Genomic DNA, 21,355 nt, shown 5'->3' with positions numbered 1-21,355 from the left:
CGCGACCCTCAGATTGCGAGTCGAGTGCCTTAACCATCTGGGCCATGCCGGGCCCATAATGACCGTCGCATTATATCGTCTCCACGGCTGAAAGGGCAAACGTGTTCGGTGACGGAGTTCGATCCCGTGACCCACAAATTGCGAGTCGATTGCCCAAACCATCAGGCCCTGCCAAGCCGTGCTTAGGAATAACTTGAAACTTTTCCTTTTCTGTGAATTTAACGATATCTTGAATGTCAAGCTTCATTGAATCCTATAGTTTTTCTCGGTGAATTTGTTTACAATTTTTACGACAACATGTCAGCATTTTTATGTTTCTATTACACTTTACACAGTGGAAACAATCTTCAAAAGATGTTCAATACCTAATATTCAAAAAAAAGACATTCTTTTTTTCCCAATTAGATCTTTGCTGTGACATTTTTGTTACCTTCTGTTCTTCTTTATTTAATTTGTTACACAGCTAAAGCTTTTCACTTTCGCAAGTGAAAATACTTTTTTATGTGTGGAATCCCTCTACGCTTTTTTTATAAAAATTTAACATTTCCTTAACTGAGATATAATAAAATTTGAGCAGTAGAAGCTTTTATCCATCTGCAAATATTCAAGTATTCTGTGCACGTACAGATACACTTGTATGTCATGTTTCCTGAGTTTGATGCTTTAATGTCAAATGGAGATAATTAAATGAGTTAGTGAATAAATAAATGTCCAAGCATTAAGGTAATGAGAGTAGACTTAGGCTAAGCACGCAAGTGTTTGTCTACAACTATAGGTAATCTCGTAATAGAACTAACCTTATTAGTTTATTAGTTAGCAAAAGTTTTCGAAATTGTATCTATTCAGCCGATTTTAGGTGGAAATTCCACCATCAATACATCGACCAAAGTGTATGTGTATTAGATTGTGTATTTATTTACTGCATTTGTAATCGGTTGTATTAAAAACATATATTTATGAGGTAGATTCTAACCATTTTTCATTCTGCCGCATATCTGACAATCTATCTCTCGATGTACAATTAGGCAGCCAGGATACTCCTGACAATAATGTAAAAATACATAAATAATCCTTCATACACATTTTTACTCAAGTAATAATAAAGCAATTTAGTTGCAGATAATCAATAGTTTTAAATAATGTATAGATATATTTGTATGACCAACCGCATATAATATGTTTGATGTTTTAAAAAGCGATTCCTTATTTTGATATTTTTATATACAATAAATATGCATGAGACTAGTGAAGAAAACGAAAACATATTCTAAACCTGCGCTTATAGAGATTTCATATTTCAATGCATCACGAAAATACGGGCTGTATTAACGATTGTAAATGAAAGTTAAGCCTATTCGTTTTATGCAGCTTTATAGAAAGGACTCGTATATGAATGCATCAGTGATGTTTTGGTTTTTTTTTTCTGAGAGTCATGAAAGCTATATCTTAGCTACTGTTCCAATAGCCTCCAAGCTGCATTACATTAGTCAGTCCCTGGCTGTCAGAACTTGTATTTTAAAGTTTTTGGTACACTATACTAAAGTCAGTAAAAATATTATTGTTACATAAACACGTACAGATGATGCGTAAATGTTTGATATATGTATTATGAGCTTGCAGGTGGTTTGTTTTGGTGAAAGCATTTTCATATTTTCAATAAAAAACTTAAAGCCACTTTTTTTGGTACTGTTGATTTAAAACGCCCAAAATTTCATCATATTTTGAAATTAACAAATGTGTTTACAAACTTTAAACATACCATTACTTCTCTTCCAACTGATATACCTTGAAACAACTAAAACATGATTATTTTATTTCAGTGACTTCAAATCTAAGCTCAAATTGTACAGTTTTCAGCTAAGGATATATAATGACGTCTATGAGTATTGAATTTATGTTTTTCTTGTGTGTTTTTTTCAGTTCTTAACCACAATGTGAAAGTTCCAGTGGTGGTTTTCATTCAAGGAGACTCTTACAACTGGAATTCCGGAAATTTATATGATGGCAGTGTTTTATCAAGTACTGCTGATGTTATCTTTATAACTTTAAACTTTCGCCTCGGAATTTTCGGTTTGTATATGTTAACATTATTTATGAAATTTAGATAAAAAATAATAATAAAATATGTTCTGAAGTTAACGATCTCGTTAATATTATTAAACATTCACATATTTACTGGAAATTTTGTTTTTCTATTAGAGGAAATAACTACATATTTGTAAATATGTGTATATTTATATATCCGATATTTTAAAGGATTTTTACCAGCGCTAGAGGAAGCTACTCGTGGTAACTACGGCCTAATGGATCAGGTGGCTGCTCTACACTGGATACGGGAAAACGTGTCAGTCTTTGGTGGAGATGTTAGTAATGTTACTATTATAGGGCATGGCCATGGAGCTGCATTCGTAAACCTCTTGATGATCTCACCAATGGCGGAAGGTAACACAAAGATTCTCTTACTTCATATTTCGCTTCATTTGCGTGTTACGTCGTTAAAGACATGAAACTGGAAGGCAATAGTTGCTTCTGACTCTAAATTTCAGCGTTGGGTAAAGAATTGGGAAGTCTTTTTTTTTTTTTTACTTTTAGCTCATTTATAGAACGTGACTTAAAACGTACGGGTTGTGATTGTTAATTTTACAATTTACTTTATCTCGTTCACACAACAGTTGCAAAATACATGGTCATACTCTGTTACAAAATGCATGACAAAGCATATGCCATTTTCTAAGTTCTTTTCCCGCCAAACAACGTTCTTTAAGAAGCAATCATTTTATTTCAGTATTATTGTTGACTTTTTTATATTTATTGTAGATAAGTTAAAAAGTGCTTCATATGTTTATAAACATAAGATTTCTTCAATTGATAAGGGATAACATCTTCATGAACGGGAACTCTCCAAAACTTTTTTTGGCGTGATTTTTAACGAAAAGATATCTTAAGTATAGATACTGTGCGATATACAGTTTTTTTCATAGTAGTAAACACTGCAACACCAGACAGTATTCTGATAACACAGGCCTGCGATGGTTTTATTGTCTTGAAATATTTACGTGTTCTACAGTAATTCCTGTACGCTGAATCCGAAAATGATACAAATTTTTCTCCATCACGTACAGAAGTTTCACAAAACATCATACGTACTTTTATACAAGTGAATAATTTTCATTGAAATCGGGTCATATTTTGTTATAGATTTCTCTAGACCAATCGCGACGTGAGAGTCATGTCGATCGTTCTAGAACCCAAACATAACAAACATAATAACAAAAAACGTTCATTGTGGTAAACGAAATAATAATTTGATCTAAGTAAGAGTTTTTTTTTCTTCCCGATTTGGAAAAAATTCTTACGTGATAAAAAAAATCATTTTAATAGCTGAATTATGGAAAATCTGTTATTAAATGTTTGTTTATAATTAGGCACAAAGCTACACAATGGGCTATCTGTGCTGTGCCCACCGCGGGTATCGAAACCCGGATTCTAGCGTTGTAAGTCTGCAGACATGCCGCTGTACCATTAGGGGGGGGGGGCTCTCATTAAGACCAAACAACTTTTATGATCTTTTTTATTCGCAGGCCTGTGTAATTTATCTAATGTTATCATAAATTAGTGATTTTGTGAATTATACTGTTTTAGCAAATACGATTTTGTACAGCATGTTACACAGTGCCAGCCTAAATAACAGGATGATACAATATTATATTCAAATTAGCTCTCACGTTGAAGCAGGAAGTTCAACAATAGCTTAGAGAAACCCACAATGATAAAAATTTAAATTTTCTTAGAATAATTGTTTTTATATAGTTGCAGCATATAGTGCATTTCTGAGTTCATTTAAACATATGACATTTAATCTAGTAACCTAAACCAATTTATTACAAAAAAAACTACCCGGTACACATTTCAATCCTTCAATACTGAATATTTAAATCCTTGGATATTTCTAAATAATTATGTTCCTCTTTGCTTGTTTCCAAAAGTTTTGTTTCACTAACGTACGGCTTACCGTTTGGCTTTACAACAGGGGAAGTAATTACAACGGGCGAAGATACACTATCTAGTAACTGAACTTTTTATTCAATGTGGTTTATTATAATCATTGCTACTCTTGTAACTTAGTGTTACCCACATCCAGTGACACTCTGATTTTCAATCAAAGACCAAGCAGGGCATAGCCTATTGGTTAGCGTGCCCAGAGTGTAAATCTGAAGATTCCCAGTACGGGATCCGTTGTCGCAAAACGCCCTCTGCCGTTGAAGAGTGTGACGATTAAATTATACATTTCGGTCACACAAGAGTTGACGGTAGGTGCTGTTGACTAAGTTCCTTGCTTCTTGTTTATCAGTTTAAAATTTGTTTGGCTTGAATTTCGCGGAAATCTACACGAGGGTCATCTGCGCTAGCCGTCCCTAATTTAGCAGTGAAAGACCTGAGGGAAGGCAGCTAGTCATCACTACCCACAGCCAACTCTTGGGCTACTCTTTTATCAACGAATAGTGGGATTGACCGTCACATTATAACGCCCCACGGCTGAAAGGGCGAGCATGTTTGGTGTGACGGGGATTCGAACCCGCGACCCTCAGATTGCGAGTCAATCGCTCTAACCACCTGGCCATGAAAATATATAAACAGAGTCTGCCTGGATCTCGATTGTATTGTTTGTAATTTGTTTGTAATTAAGCACAAAGCTACACAGTGGGCTATCTGTGTTCTGCCCACCACGGGTTGTAAATCCGCAGGCATACCGCTGTGCCACTGGGGGAGGGGGCGGATCTCGATTGTAACTGAGTATAATAGTTAATAACAAACCTGTGGATATTTTAAATTACAACTTAACTACATACTAGAACTGAAATCATATATACATATATATATCGATAATCTATGACTTTATTTGTTATTTGAATTTTATTTTAAGAAAAACAATGTATATACTAGATTCGAGTTAATTTGTTTTTCATAATCTTCAAATATAATTATGAAATATTATTCAGTATTAACGTTACTCGAGAAGTTGATATGTAAAAAAGGACAGCAGTCATTATTTTTTACCGCTTGTTTGTGGTTAAGTTAGTTTTGACAGTTTCGTCATATAAAGCACCCAAGATTATACCATTTAACTTAAGAAATATACTGTATTTTTTCTTTGATAAATAATGTAGAGTTACGGCAGTTAGTAAATATAATACAAACAAGAAAAGCCTCTGTTCATACTTCGAAGTTTACTCTTAGTTTTAAGATGTACGTTTAAACTCGTACTAAATATATTATTGTACGTTGAGATTATTAAATAGATAAATTGATAATAGGATGCTTTTGTTGTTTTTTGTCTAAGAACAAAACATTCACAACTAAAATTCAGTTTGTTATTCATTTAAAAGTTTATCTGTAATCCTACAGGGCTATTCCATCGTTGTGTCATGCACAGCGGATCGGCACTGAGTCCGTGGGCTATAGCCAGAGAAGCTCCAAAGTTCACTCGTCAATTGGCTAGTAAACTTAAGTGTCCAAATGAGAGCAACGTCATAATGATAGACTGTCTAAGAAATCGACCCATGAAACAAATACTGAACGTTCAATTAGACGTTCCAGACTATCTAACAGCATTTGGACCAACCATTGACGGAATCGTAATACCAAACGAGCCTGAGATTTTGATGAAAGATTACAACAACCTGTACAACCAATATGATCTTCTACTTGGTGTGTCCCGAATGGAGTTTTATTACAAGTTTTCGGCGAACGAAGAGCGTTATGGCATTGGCAAAGATCGTCGAACTAAGCTATTTCGAGAATTAGTAAGGAATGTGTACAAGTATCATTTAAAAGAAATATTCTATGTGCTAGAAAACGAATACACAGACTGGGAAAGAACAATGGAACATCCGATTAACATCCTCGAAACTACAGCACATGCAATCAGTGATGGTCTCGTAGTTGGACCACTATTTAAAGCTGCTAAATATCGTGCCAAAGGAAGTAAGAAAACGTTCCTTTTCGTATTTGGTCATCAAACTGAAGACTCCGAATTTCCTAAGAGATACGGATGCATCCATGGGGAAGACCTTCCTTACGTTTTGGGCATCCCTTTAGTTGGGAAACTTGCACATTTCCAACATAACTACTCGCGCTCGGAAACCTCACTAGCTCAGGCTGTTCTGATTTACTGGTCCACTTTCGCTAAAAAAGGGTAAAGACATACTGAATTCTTTTTTAGAAAATCTAGAGTAAGAAGGTCTGGTATAACATCAGTGGCATCAATGCAGTATCTCATAATCACTCAGTGAACTCCACATAAAGTAACATCCATACATCACTGTTGAAACTTAATAAACTTAATAATTGCCCATCACATCAATGCTATTGATAATGTAGTCTATACTTCATTGATTGTTTTATTTTGAAAGTAATAAAGACAAAAGACATATAAGAAGAATAAATTAGAACTGCCATGAAACATCAAAATGTATATGGCTTCTAAGATTTTAGAATCAAACTTTAAACTTAACAAATTTTATTGTTTTTCAACCATCAGGTTCCCCCAGTGGTAGGTTGACGGACTAACATCACTAAACTCTGATGTTTGATCTCTCGTGGCAGACAAAGTGCAGACAACCCATTGCATAACTCTGCACCAAAACAACTACAAACTACAAAACTGCAGCTTTCAAGACATGAAGTATAGTGTATTTATTGATAAGATGTTTGTGGATTCTATAATAACCTTAAAATGAAAATTGTCAATGATACACAATCCCAGAGGAGTCAATATCTTGCTCCAGCTCAACGTCTTCTAAAGTGAAACCAATATGTACATGTTTCCCAATATAAAACGATAGCACATTACAACAGGTCTTGTATCTAGAACAACAATCAATAGACTACTAGAACACGTGTCTTCAAGAGTAAAGACTCGATTTCCCTGTAATATAAGTTTCCTAGTATAAAGTAATATGATGTTCAGTTCCATGACAACCGACAAATAAGTTCCAAGGTATCCAAAAATGCTAATTCTGGAAATGTTACAAAGAGAATGGATCGAATACACGGAGAGAAAAGGAAAGAAACACATAGAAATGAACAAATAATACAAAACAAAAATTCACAAGAAATGTGCAGGTCTTCATACTTATTGGTCTGCCTACATTACTGATGCGACTTTAACTGGCTTCTGGGATTTTGAGAAGTCCTTCTATACGCAATCACACAAGACAAAGACAAGGGAGATGATTTACATCCAAACAGAACAAAGACGTAATTAATTTAGACAAACCATTAAAAGTTCGATATATCAAAATTCAACACTATCAACTATATCAAATAACAATTGCAGAGGGAAAAATAGCCCTAACTCGTTCCAAATTGTACAATTACCTGTGCTACAACTTTAGGTGGGCTAGATTCTCCCCAGGCGGGTTGGACACGGGGTCAAAGTGTTTCTAGCCCTTTGCATGCGCAAGCTTCACCTGCTTAAAAGAGTTAACACACATATTCACGATCTTTCGACATTCGATTAACAAGAATGTCATACAACATGCAAAACATATGCACGAAAATTCAAAGAAACTTACCTGAACATATTATTTTTTGAAAGCTTTCAGTGCTGATTGACGGATGAAAACCATTTTCAATGAAGATGAAAAACAACTTCAGATAAATGTTTATTTATTCTACCAGACGTTTCGGCTTACGCCTTTTTCAAGGGTTTATGAACGTCACAGGTTACCCGAATATATCTGACTATTTTAAACAAGTTATGGAAGAATAAATTTGTTAGCATTTTAGTTATTACAACAATAGCATATTACTACAGATAATTCTCCTATATTAACAACCATTTTTTTTTACTATAATACATGACTTATGGTAATCTCAAGGTTAAACCTAGCGCTTAAGCACTCGATCTTCGCAAAAACTACAGGTTTGTAGATCTGATATGTGGAAGAACAGGTGTAATGATTTGTTACAGTAAAATGAAAAAGACAAGAGATGTTTTTGAACTCAAGATAAAAAAATGAAACACTTTATTGAGGTTCAAAGAAAAATATGGTTGATCCTGTAATAGTACTGACTATTGCGTCGTGTAGTAGAGATTGAATTACATTGAGATGAAATAAACTAAATTATGTACAATCAGTGTAATAAGCAATAAGTCTTGGATCTCTCAAATCAAAGTCTGGAACTCTCTCTCCTTGAACTTTGAGGCGAATATCAGAAAGCAAAAATTAATTTCATTGAATATACACATTTTGTAAACTGATCAATCAGAAAACAGCGCCTGAATGCGGAAATGTCCCTGTTCCAATTGACAGTCCCAAGGTTGTCCTCTGTAAGCAAGATAAAGTAAAACACAATGTAACTATCCATGAAAAATTAATGAATTTCTTGACCATGCAGTCTAAAGAAAGTAAAACCGGATCTAACCTGTTCCAAGAAATACCGCAGGAAATGTTATAAATCTTGCAAATATGATATATAAGAGAATAAGGTATGTTGTATTTACAATACTACATTCATCCAGTATAAAAACTGTTAAATTGTTGGAGTTCATATCTTATAAAAATAAATATCATATACATTTTTGACGGCAATATCTAGCATGACTTATATCCTTATTTATTCTAAACAAACTAGATGCTACGGATATTTTGAGACCATACACTCTAAAGCTATTTAATATTCTTTCCTCATTTATTTTTTAAGTTCCAAAAGTTTACAAATATAGCAAATTTTTGTTTCTCGCGTAAAATAACTGGAACATTTTGGTCGTCATTTTATTCTTTATAACACAGGAGATTTGTTTACAAAAGCCAAGCATATTCCTTAATGCTTTTAGTAAATATAATAGTTTTAATGGTTGTTTGTTTTATAAGTATTCCATAAAATCATTCATTAAACATAGATTAATTGTGTTATTGAGTGAAAGCTAAGCAGCGGTCCCATAAAGATTTGTTTGTTTTGAATTTTGCGCAAAGCTACACGAGGGTTATCTGCGCTAGCCGTCCCTAATTTAGCAGTGTAAGACTAGAGGGAAGGCAGCTAGTCATCACCACCCACCGCCAACACTCGGACTACTCTTTTACCAACGAATATTGGGATTGACCGTCACATTATAACGCCCCCACGGCTGAAAGGGCGAGCATGTTTGGTGGGACGGAGATTCGAACCCGCGACCCGCAGATTGCGAGTCGAGTACCCCGCATAAAGAGTCGTGGTTTTTAATAGCAGGTATTGTGGAAAGCTCCACAATATTCAGTTCACGTGGAACCATCGAGTAATAACAAAAAGAAAAGCCATATGTCTGTACGGAAAACATAAAGATAGGGCTTAATACAGCACTGCTAACGAATCCTTGATGGAATACTTTGTGGACCTTAATGATAGAAGTACTAAAGAAACCTTAGAAAAGTATTATATCGTACGTTTTACTGAATGTATTATATAAAAGGAAAACTAGAAATCTGGATCACCAGAGTATGTTGTGGCTGAACATTACTTTAATTTCAATGCCAAATCAAGAACATTTGTTGTAGTGAAATGTTTCCTCGAAGATGACTTATTTACACTCGTTTAATATATAATAACGAAATCTTATCTTTCTTGAATAATTATCCTATCACTCTCATGCATTTGTATGCTTATGTAATATTTCTTAATTATTTTATCTACTGACTGTAATAAAAACAAATTTTTCACCTTTCGTATACCAAACATTTGCAAAGAAATAAAGTTATTAAGATGTTTTGTTTTTGCTAAACAATAGTTACGCGTAAAGCAGTGCTGTTGTGAGCAAAACAATGATTAGATTTGTAAAATTAATTGTAAAACAATATGATATACAGACATAAAACAGAGAGAAATGACACTTGATATGATTTCGAACGTGTAATGTATATACTATGAGGCTAGTTTATATTAGAAGAATTAAAAGCATTACTTATTAATCATACGAGCTGTTTGTAGCACTTAATTAATTGGTGTAAAACATAAATTCCAGTTCCGTGCGTATAAAAGCGTATAGAAATGTGCAGTTCGTGTTCCTATTAACTTTATATAATTTCAAGTAACGAAAGAGAGAAATAAGCCCAAATTATGTAATTATCTTAGGTCCTTTACCAAAATATACATCTTGTTATATAGTGGATTAAACAGACAACTTTGCCCTGTGGCATTATTAACATTATTCATACTTAAACCTGCTGAACCATGTCCCCTTACTACAATGTAACGGTAAAAATGAGGAGGTGACTGATAAGCTCAGATAAGTAAAAGAAAAAAAAAGAAACTGGCAGGACTATTCAAAGAAAGTCATAGACCGTAATTGGTGAGTTCTGAAAAATACACCGCCAAGAATTCTGAAAAGTGCGTTCAGAGCAATTGGTAAAGATCAGAGTAAAAACTAAATCGTGAAAAATGCACCAAAACAAAATAGGAATCGTTATGAGATAAAATGATGAGTTCCGAGAAGTGCATCTAGAAGAAATGAGTTAAATGATAAACTCTGTAATTATTGTACTAAACATGTAAATAAGGTTCTTTCGCTGTTTTTCTATCTCTTTTTTTTATATCTTGAATGGAACTAGTTGTTAATTAAAGGAGGGATTGGAAACGTTTATGGCGTGTACATAGGGTACACTGTCTTGCGGTTTTTCTTTTTAAATATTGGTGTTTAGCTACATTGTATCGTCCACTCGAGCATTAAACCATATTCGTCTATACAAAGAAGCTTTTAAGAGCTCTGAGTTAGTAAGATTTAATTTCTTAAGGCTATAGATCTTAATACTTCATTTAGTTATTTTCTAGGAATCACGATCACTACATAATGACGAATATCGCCACATGTAACTTTCTGTTTGCTTGTTTGTAATTAAGCCCAAAGCCACACAGTGGGCTATCTATGCTCTTTCTACCACGAGTATCGAAACCCGGTTTCTAACGTTTTAAGTCCAAAGACATACCGCTGTACCGCTGGGGAGCAGTAACTTTCTTTATTAAGCACAATGATACACAATGGACTATTTGTACTCTGCCCACCGCAGATATCGAAACCCGATTTTTGGCATTATAAGCCCTCCGATGGGTAAGAAAGGTGAGAAAAAATAAACTACAAAAATACAGTTTTCACTATAGTTTCACTTAAGTCAAATTAAAATATTTAATATAGGTAAGGTAAATGACATATTCAAGGCCAAAGCATTTGTAATTGTATGACTGAGTTCAATTTTAATATTGTTTCCTTCACATTGCTTGGTTTTGTTTTTGCTTGTTCGTGGAATGTTAATTCAGAGAAACACTATTTATCTGTTTTAAGTTTATTGGTATAGTCGACACAAAACAAAAGTATTTACGTTCAGAGCGCACGGATTAATGCATGTGTTATTTGATTATATGTAAAGGTGTATTTTAGAAGTCTTTAAAGATATTTCACATCTTAGTATGGAGTACTGTGAATTTATATAAATCTAAAATTAATATTACCTCGAGCAATTTCTAATTATATTCATAACCATAATGGGTTCCAGTATATGTTAGAAATAAGAGAACAAAACAAAAATAGCTACCTAAGGGTTTCTTGTTCTTGTTTGAATCATTTCAATGTATTTGATAATGTGAGGTTTACAACCAATAAATAATAATCCATCTAAGGGGTTCTTCCTTTGGTTTGAATAATTTCAATGTATTTGATAATGTGAGGTATATAATCAGCTATCTAAAGGTTTCCTCTTTTGGTTTGAATCATTTCAATGTATTTGATAATGTGAAGTTTACAACCAATAAATAACAATCCATCTAAGGAGTTCTTCTTTTGGTTTGAATAATTTTAATGTATTTGATAATGTGAGGTATACGACCAATAAATAACAATCTATCCAAGGTTTTTTTGTTTTGGTTTGAATGGTTTCAAGGTATTTCATAATGTGAGGTATACTACAAGAAAAAAAAAAAGCTACCCAATAATTTCATGTTTTGATTTGAATTATTTCACTATTATCAGTAATGCGAAAGAGAAACCGATAAATTTGATTTATTGATATTTAAAAAAGTATCAAACGTCAGCTTACTCCATGTTTTTAACAAACAATTTTCATTCATTGTATACTTTGCCCTTCAGTATTTTTCATAGCAAACGTCGCTCATTAACTCCACCATTTTTATTTTTTAGAATTCACAAAATGTTTATGGTATTCAAACTTTTAACGGTGGAAACTGACCAGAACCGTTCATTCTAACAAACCTGACAACCGTTTACTCTAACAAGCCTGGCACTCGTTCACTCTAACAAGCCTGACTACAAAGTGTTTAGACGATTTTATGGTATAAACGTACCCACTGAAACTTCCATTTGAATCAACAAGTACAATATATATGAAGTGAAATATCCGTGTAAATTGTAAGGCTTGTAAGTTAATTTGTATGAAGGAAATTAATACGTAAAAACCGCGTACCATTTACTAATTACCTCACGTTATATTATATGAATCACATTAACAACTAATTTTGTACTGCTAATAGTCAGAGCCATAATGTTTATGTATTTACTTGCGTAAGGAAGGGAATTATATGTTTTCGCGTTTTTCTATCTCTCTGTCTTGATACTTCAAATAATTATAATCATAATTTATGTATAATTAATTATGTGAGAGAGGGAAAGGGTAGTTATATGTTAAGCATTTTTATTTTTTGTCTCTGTGTCTCGTGCGTTTCCAACAGTTTAAACCGTTGTAATAATATTTGAACTTTAACTATATTTCTTGAGATTTGGACAGCTAAGGCTAAAAATTGTGACCTGGAAACTGCCCCCTTTTCTCCTATTTTCAAGATTTGTGAAATAAACTTGCTCGATAACGATTTTCAAATATACACCAGGTTCAATAACTCGGATCGGAAATCATTGGTGCTAAACAACTAGTTTGTTTTTGCATGCCATACGTTTTTTTCATGGAAATACATTTGTTATGAATCAGTAAAATGCTAAAAAGTCGGTTTTGGGAGATTCAAAATTATTACTAACAAAGTGTTTTCTCTGAATTCTTAGTGATCCCAATATTCCAGATGACGAAGAAGACAGAATTAGGGGCCGTTTCGAGCGTATCGAGTGGCCAGCCTTTGAAAACGTTTACCAAAAATATTTGAGTCTGGGTACGTAAGTTATTTTACTGCTCACACAGCTTTTCTTAACTTATTTCCTACGAATGTTATGATTTCTAACATCAAAATATGGATTTTAATCACTGAATCAGATTAAAATTACAAGAGCTCAAAAGTGCCCACAACTATGAACAAGTGACACAAAATGGTTTGTTATATTACTTTCAGATTTTGTTTTCTTTTATTGATGATTAACTATAGCTAGCCCTAGTTTTCGGATGTAAAAATAGTTTTAATTTCATTTGAAGGTAAATAGTTGAATACCTACGATATTTCAATGAAGAAGTAATTTTTATGTGTTCTTTAAGATTTTTAATTAACTAAATGAAATTGAGGAGTATTGATTTACAACTAAATGACAAGTTTTGCTGTGATTAAACATGTGTATTAGATTAATTTTATAAGATAACGAAAACAATAACAAGAAAACTTAACAATTATATTTTATGATAATATTGTTTAATCTTAGCATTTTGAGCATTCCAACGCAATATTTTGTCTTAAACATTTGTAAGTAAATAAGGCCCTCAAAGAAAGATTTACAGACTGCATTGTTGTTTAAAATTAAAAATGATAATTAAGTCAAAATTAAGCTAACATCTGTCGTTGTTTTATTCTCTTCATGGGATATACATACAATATAATGTAAGGGTGAGGGAACAACAATACTTGGAGCAAACTGTAACTACCTTTAGAACTATCAGATTGATATACATACAATATAATGTAAGGGTGAGGGAACAACAATACTTGGAGCAAACTGTAACTACCTTTAGAACTATCAGATTGATATACATACAATATAATGTAAGGGTGAGGGAACAACAATACTTGGAGCAAACTGTAACTACCTTTAGAACTATCAGATTGAAAGGGTAAAAATCAGTTTTACGTAGAGCTTTAACAAAAACAACAACACTCCATTTAAACCTATCTCAATAAGGATTATCAACTGACGTCAATCTCGTCACCACAAATCGAACACTTGGTTAAAAAAAAAACGTATAAATCCGTTGTTGGGCTAACTCAATCAGGAACTTGATTTCTCTATTATTCGCCGCCTGTTAATTATACAAAATAATCAGGTAAATATCAGTCAACAATACTAGTCCATGAGAGCGCTAATTTTCTTTCGCATCATTGTATTATGCATATACCAGTTATATATGTTCTAACAGAATTAAGTAATTTTAAAATCCCAACCTACATTTGTGTTTAGATTACAGTTTATATATAAATATCAAGAAGTTTAAGATTCATCTTGAATTTCAAGACAAGTATCATTATAACACAATATACGTTACAAAATGCAACCAAATATCCTTCTCAGTAAAATCATATATAGATACAATAATATTGAGATGAATAACTGTTTATTTGTAATTAAGTACAAACCTACACAATGGGTTATCTGTGCGCTGCCCACCACGGGTATCGAAACCCGGATTTTAGCATTGTAAGTCCGCAGACATCCCGCTGTGCCACTGGGGGGCTTGAATAACTGTCTGACATGTAAGATAAAACCATGTATATTCCACATAGATGTAGATACTACACATATTAATCACGTATGAATAATCGACACTCGTGTAATGTTTCAAATCAAATAAATGAATAAAATATCACGTTTTCTGTACACAGTGAAGCTTGTGTTTGTTTGTTTGTTATTAAGCACAAAGCTACAAAATGGGCTATCTGTCCTCTGCCCATCACGGGTATCGAAACCCGGTTTCTAGCGTTGTAAGTCCGCAGACAAGCCGCTGTGTCACTGGGGGGCACAATGAAACAATATTTATTGAAGCCGTCAAGAGCCTCCATTATAAAAAACACTACGTGTTTCGACGTCACCGTTAGTTATGAACAGAAAAAGGTTGTACTTCAATTACTTAATCGATTTTGAATAGTAATTACGTTTGAAAATCTGTTGCAGAGACGCTGTAATTCTTATATGAATTTTATTATTCAGAAACTGCAGTTAACGCTCAACTCAAGTAGATATAATTCTATAATGATAAATTAATAAGTGATCAGATTTTTAATTGTCAACGATGATATAGTATAATCATAAAAATGGCAATTGATTGTGTAGCAAAAATGTAATAACCATTACACCGTCTATTTGTTTTCCTAGGAACCAAGCCGAAAATCCGTGATCATTATCGTGCCCATCAGTTGTCTTTCTGGAACAATCTAATCCCTAAACTCCATAGAAGCGGTGCCGGATCTCCCCCTCATCACAGTTTTCTTAAGGACCATGCTAACACATACAAATACGATGAAGTTGCTGTCTTATCCACTGATTTAGCAGCGTCAACATCGGAGGGTAATGTTATCTCTACCGAAGATATTAGTATTTCTTCCACTATAAACGCCAGTGTGCTTTATGTTACATCTAATGGCCCATCGACCACTCCTCTCGCAATGACTACTCCTGGAATGTCCCTAAACTATTCTACTGGCTCAGCGCACGTGTTTGAACAAAGTAGTTATTCAACGGCACTCAGCGTCACCATTGCAGTTGGCTGTTCTCTGCTCATTCTCAATATTCTGGTTTTTACTGGAATGTTTTACCAAAAAGATAAAAACAGACTTGAAGTTAAGCTTCACAAAAACAACTACAAGGTAAAAACAAAATACTTTTATAGTATTTGAAATCTTCCATACTTTAAAATACTAAATTAGTGGATTGTTTGGTAAAGTAGTTTGTTAGACTATTAAATTTTTTTAAAGCTATCCTGCGAAATGCTATTTCTTTCATTAGGCTATGAATTTGGGATACTTAAATTTAGCGTATTGTGATATTAAAACCCACTGATTGACAATAACGACACCACTTGATAATTCACCTGATCTTCTGTTGTATCATTAAACAACTCATTTGAAAGTTTCCGCTATACCAACGGAAATGACATCACAAACTGTATTTCCTGCACATAAGTTTAAGTTGTATCTTTAGATATTTTTTAACAACTTCCTAATCATGAAATTAAACTCCGTTATCAAATAAAAACTACAAACGCTCAAACAAAATTTATTTCACGGAATTAAATAGATCATCTAACAATCTGTCCAACCCACATGTTAGGAATGTATCTTCAAATACCCCTCGTAGCTTTTCTACTCAATTCATGCCACCAACTGCTACCTTAAAACGTTCTTGGGAGAACACTGTTTAAATCTTTAAGTTGAGAAATGTATACGGAAAATGATTTTTACTATATTTCGTTTTCCAAAATATAGGTTTTTTTTTCTTCATCTGAACTCTAGTTTCAAAATATCATCGACTTAAAACTCTATGTTTTAGTGAACATAAATTAAGAAAGTGTTAGAACTCCCTACGTCTGTTAATTTGGAATTTTTTCTTGCAGCTTAGATGTATGATTATATGTATATTTAGTTGTGATACTAGTAGATTAGGGAGGGACTTAAAATTCTTTATACGGTTTTGATGTCAGTCAATTTTAAATTTAAACAGCTCAAGATGGTGCAAGAATTTGACAACACCGCAAGTTTTCAACCTAAACAAGTGTCCCGTGTCCTTCCCTTATCCTCGTCTAATCAAGAACTTCCTCCTCATGTCCTTCCCTTATCCTCGTCCAATCAAGAACTTCCTCCTCATTTCCTTCCCTTATCCTCGTCCAGTCAAGAACTTCCTCCACCTCCTCCTGTGCCACTACTTACACCTCCAAAGATACCTCTAAAGCTAATCTACGCCCCTCTTGAAGAGAAGCCTTTATTTGAGACTCAAGCTCTGCTACACCGTACTTATCACAGGATGGCGCCACCTTCAAGATATACTTCTGAAGAAATGAGAGTGTGAAACATCCCAAATGCTAATCGACTGCTTAAGTGTTAGAAATTTTTACGATTAACTTCTGTGAGCTAACTTTCTGTAAGTGAGGGCTAGACATAAACTAAATTTTATTGGTTTCGAAAGTTTATTCTTTCAAACTTAGCACATACTAATCATAGCTCCGGCCACAAAGTGACATCACGAAGCTCTTGTGATTATCAGTGTCACTAAGTGTTAATGTGGCCAAAATATATTCCCTGGCCAAAATATATTAACATTAATTGACTGATTTAATAGAATCACAAAAAAAGAAAAGTGTGGAACTGGGTTGATGTTATTATTTTTGGATCAAATTAAACACACAAAAAGCTATAAGTGTGTCAAGGAAAAAGAGTGAATTCGGAGTCCTACGAAGGATACGTTCATGAGCTGTTTCTTCCGGCCATTAAAAACAACAAAGGCTTCTTATATATATATGTGTGTGTGTGTGTGTGTGTACTCAGAATGACTCGTATCAAGTGCTTTCTGAGTGCCATTCTTATATACCATCATTTCTATCTTATATAAAAATACACAATTTAATCGTTTCTGTTAATTCCATAAGGAGTAACCAAATGTAAACGATTTTAAGATTTCAAATAAAAATCGTATTACTTTTGTCACTGCAGTTCTAGTTGACTCTTCGTATAATAAAAAAGTAAGTTGTATACGCATTTAGAACAAGTGACTCTTTGCAAAGTAATAGATGACCATTACAAATCCATCTGTAAGTTCGTGTTCCAGCCACTTCCATGCATATCAATGCCAGTGTTCTTATCTAGTGTCCTGTAGTGTTTTGTATGGTGAATAACTATTCTCATGTCTTTACGACTTTCCAGATGTTCAAATGAAATATTAGTAAACAAGCCGAGAAAAAATAATTGTCTTCAGCTGGTGTGTATTTGTGTGTTTTTTCCTTAATAAACTATATTTATTAAATTAGAATATATATATTTTTGAATCGCATATTTAAATTAATCTAAGTAAAATGATTCAAGAAACTCAAATACAATAATTATTTCAATCTTCTTCTCTAGAGTGACTGCATGCTTATAGTTCAAAAACGTATTTAAAATTCGATTCACACAGACACACACACAAAACAATTATGCTTAGAAACGACAATGAATATTGGGTATAAAAAGCCGTAATTCAAATGTACAACGTATGTTTAATAGGATTTCATCCGATTTGTACGCACGTGGAATAACGTATTCGGGATTCTATATTTATAGTTCTTTTGCTCCTTTGTACCGGGAATGTTTTGTTTCTTTCCACTAAAGATAATGGCTGTAAAAACACGTTACTTTAGTCAATAAAGATTTTTCTTAGAGAGGTTTTCTATCTCAAGTGACATAAATCGTGAACTTATAGTGTCTGCCTTAATACTGAAAATTCGATATTTTATTGCGAGAAACCTACGCTTGCTTTATTTACGATGTCTTAGGTCGAAAGATAAAATAAATTTAAGGACTGAATATGTTGTATGTTTGTCTTAAAACATATTTATTGTGGTTAATCAGACTTATTCCTTTTTAACTTAGTTCCAAAAAAGAAAATCTCACGCACGCTAATGTTGTTTTTGTTATTCGCACTATTCAAACGTACTAAATCGTTTTATTGTCATCCTCCCCCCCCCCTTATTTTCAAGATTTAATCTTCCCAGTTTAACAAAATTAGTGTGCCAAATTAGATTTTAGGTCAAAAAATATAATTAAAACTTTGCTAACTGGATTACACGTGTTCAGCTGACAAAACTTAATATACTCTAAAGAAATAAATGACTGTCAGGCTAACTTCACAAGCTTAATTAAAAAGTATTGTTTCATTAGTGCGTCTCAAGAGTTTCAACGTTTTCAATAAAATATCTAAGGAAAGCACTTAGTTCTTCAACTGTAGAAACTGAATGTAAAGATATCAATTCAATTTCCTACAGGTAGATTGAATAACTTAAACTACGTAGCGAGGGCTCAATACAATACCTGAGTATGAAAATCTCTAGAGTAATCAAAAGGAAATTTGTACAGATATATCAGAGTTAAAATGTTTGAGAGCTCTTCAAAGTACTTGTGCTTTGTAATCCACTTTCAAGTAAAAAAAAAAGAGTAATATATTTAGTTACTAATCAGCATTAGCTTAATGTTGAAGATTATTGAAGTGTGAAGACGTTAGATAACCACATCCGAATTCCAAAGATCCTTATATGTTTATCAGGCGTTTCTTTCAACTGTTGCTGGTTGTTTAACATATAAATGTTCACACTCATAACACGTTATTGAGTGCAGGAGAATAAAGTATTAGGAGACTACATTTTAACAGTACTAATATATTTGTATTTTCGAAGGACAGTTAAAACCAATGTTACTTTTCTGTGTGTAACAAAGATAAGGAGATCATCATAAGATGGAAGGCTGGGAGGAGTAATGAAAACGGAACTAATATACTGAATAACATGGATCTGTGAAAACAGTTGGGAGGAGTAATGAAAACGGAAACTAACATACTGAATAACATGGATCTGTGAAAACAGTGGGGAGGAGTAATGAAAACGAAAACTAACATACTGAATAACATGGATCTGTGAAAACAGTTGGGAGAACTAATGAAAACGGAAACTAACATACATAGACCTTTGAAAGCAGTTTACTAGTAAGGATCAGAATCATGAAAAACAACATATGCGTTAACTTCTTTCAAAGATGTTTTATCTCCCAAAGTAAAGAAGAATATTCCAGAGGTCCTGCTTTCATTTGTTAGTAACGTTATCGACAGTAAAGCTTAGATGTGAGATGTAAACATAACAGAATTATTTTTTAAAGTTAAATTAAATTTGTAAGAAAATTATAATCTGCAAAATGTTTGTTTGTTTGTTGCTAAGTACAAAACTACATAATGGGCGATCGAAACTCGGTTTTAGCGTTATAAGTCTTCAGACCTACCACTGAGCCACTAGTTTTTTTTTTACAGAATGAGTTGGTCACAATGAGCAAATGTTCATACGCGTTAATGTACGTTGGCAGATAAACCATTTTACCCAGCGGGACGGCAGTAAATGTATGGACTTACAGTGTTAGAATTCGAGGTTCGATTCCCTGCGGTAGACACAACAGATGGCCCAATGTGGCTTTGCTCGAAAAATGCACAAACAAACAAGATAAATATATTTCTTTATTTCGGCAAAAACGCACAAAAAATGCCAAATTTTGTTCAATTTACTGAAGTTGAATTGTTTTAATTTCTGCACAACATGGAATGTCTCTACTTATTGTAAAAACGGGTTGATTCCAAACTTCGTTATCAGATGTTTTCGTAACTAATTAGTATTGACCATAACAGATTGAAGATTATTAGGGGAAGTCAACAAACTCTGTTAAGTTAAGACGTGAGTCTCTCATTCCAGACGATAAGTGAACAAAACTAATATATTGTGTAGTTAGTCGCCACTTAGTCGCCAAAGAGTTTCATAACTACACAAAACATTAGTTTTGTTGACCTATCGCCTGGAATAAAAGACTCACGAGAAATAACGAGATGAAAATTATCCAATAAAATATAGGTACCATCTTCCTTCATCGAGAATATCAACAAGCTTAACAACGAGAAAAATCTGCTCAGGCTAAATAATGTTTTTTTTTTTTTATTTAATGCTTAATTTCCAAATGAAGAAAAGCTAAATTGGGCAAACTCTTAAGAATGCACGGGTACCCGGCCAGCTATTCGGCCCCAGCCGGGTATTGGGCTACCCGGTAATACTCGGCTCCCACCGAGTGTCGAAGTTAGGCATCTAAGCCCTAATCTTTGTGGCAAATAACACGGTACTGAAAGTTACAGTCAATAATTAGTTTAGTTAATAAAAAAGTGTTACTAGCAACAAAAACTGGCCGCCCTTTGAAAGTCAGGGATTCAGAGAACAATAGGGATTAATAACAGGCATGGCTTGAGAAGTGGATTTCTGGGGAAGGTGGGGGTCAGGGTTTGAGAAGTTGGGGCTAGGCATTGAAAGTTGAAGGTAAAACTTGAATGTTCTATTGGTGACTATTCGGTTAAATTTAATAAACGTCAATTTTGTTTTTGTTTCTAATTTTTTTTGGGGGGGTCAGGCAAGAAGAGAGCTCGGTCCCGGTTAACACCCGGCCACGGCCGAAGCTTAGTGACCGGGTGCCCGGACCCGGTATTCGGCCAAATTTTACTACCCGTGCATCCCTACTAACTAGTATTGTATTTTGGAGTTAATCGTACACAGAGACAAGATAAACGTTTCCTATCCGAAATTACTTGAAATATAACAATCCAAACAAATTTCTTTGTATATATATATATATAAAAAATCACTTTGTGAATAGTTGTAAGTGTAGAAACTCATAATAT

At 33.6% G+C, this 21,355-nt stretch overlaps 1 protein-coding gene across 1 annotated transcript in view; it reads left to right on the top strand.

The window, feature by feature from the left end:
* The window catches only part of LOC106466477 (neuroligin-3-like), a 72,158-nt gene extending 55,183 nt beyond the window's left edge, over nucleotides 1-16,975 (top strand). The window contains exons 4-9 of the mRNA XM_022395177.1: nucleotides 1,942-2,070; nucleotides 2,257-2,442; nucleotides 5,407-6,196; nucleotides 13,043-13,146; nucleotides 15,287-15,777; nucleotides 16,631-16,975. Coding sequence (XP_022250885.1) covers nucleotides 1,942-2,070; nucleotides 2,257-2,442; nucleotides 5,407-6,196; nucleotides 13,043-13,146; nucleotides 15,287-15,777; nucleotides 16,631-16,975 — 2,045 coding nt within the window. The remainder of the gene's footprint in view (nucleotides 1-1,941; nucleotides 2,071-2,256; nucleotides 2,443-5,406; nucleotides 6,197-13,042; nucleotides 13,147-15,286; nucleotides 15,778-16,630) is intronic.
* Nucleotides 16,976-21,355: the final 4,380 nt, after the last annotated feature.

This window comes from Limulus polyphemus, unplaced genomic scaffold (assembly GCF_000517525.1).
Source record: "Limulus polyphemus unplaced genomic scaffold, Limulus_polyphemus-2.1.2 Scaffold74, whole genome shotgun sequence".
NCBI lineage: Eukaryota > Metazoa > Arthropoda > Merostomata > Xiphosura > Limulidae > Limulus > Limulus polyphemus.
This window is presented reverse-complemented; position numbering and strand designations above follow the sequence as displayed.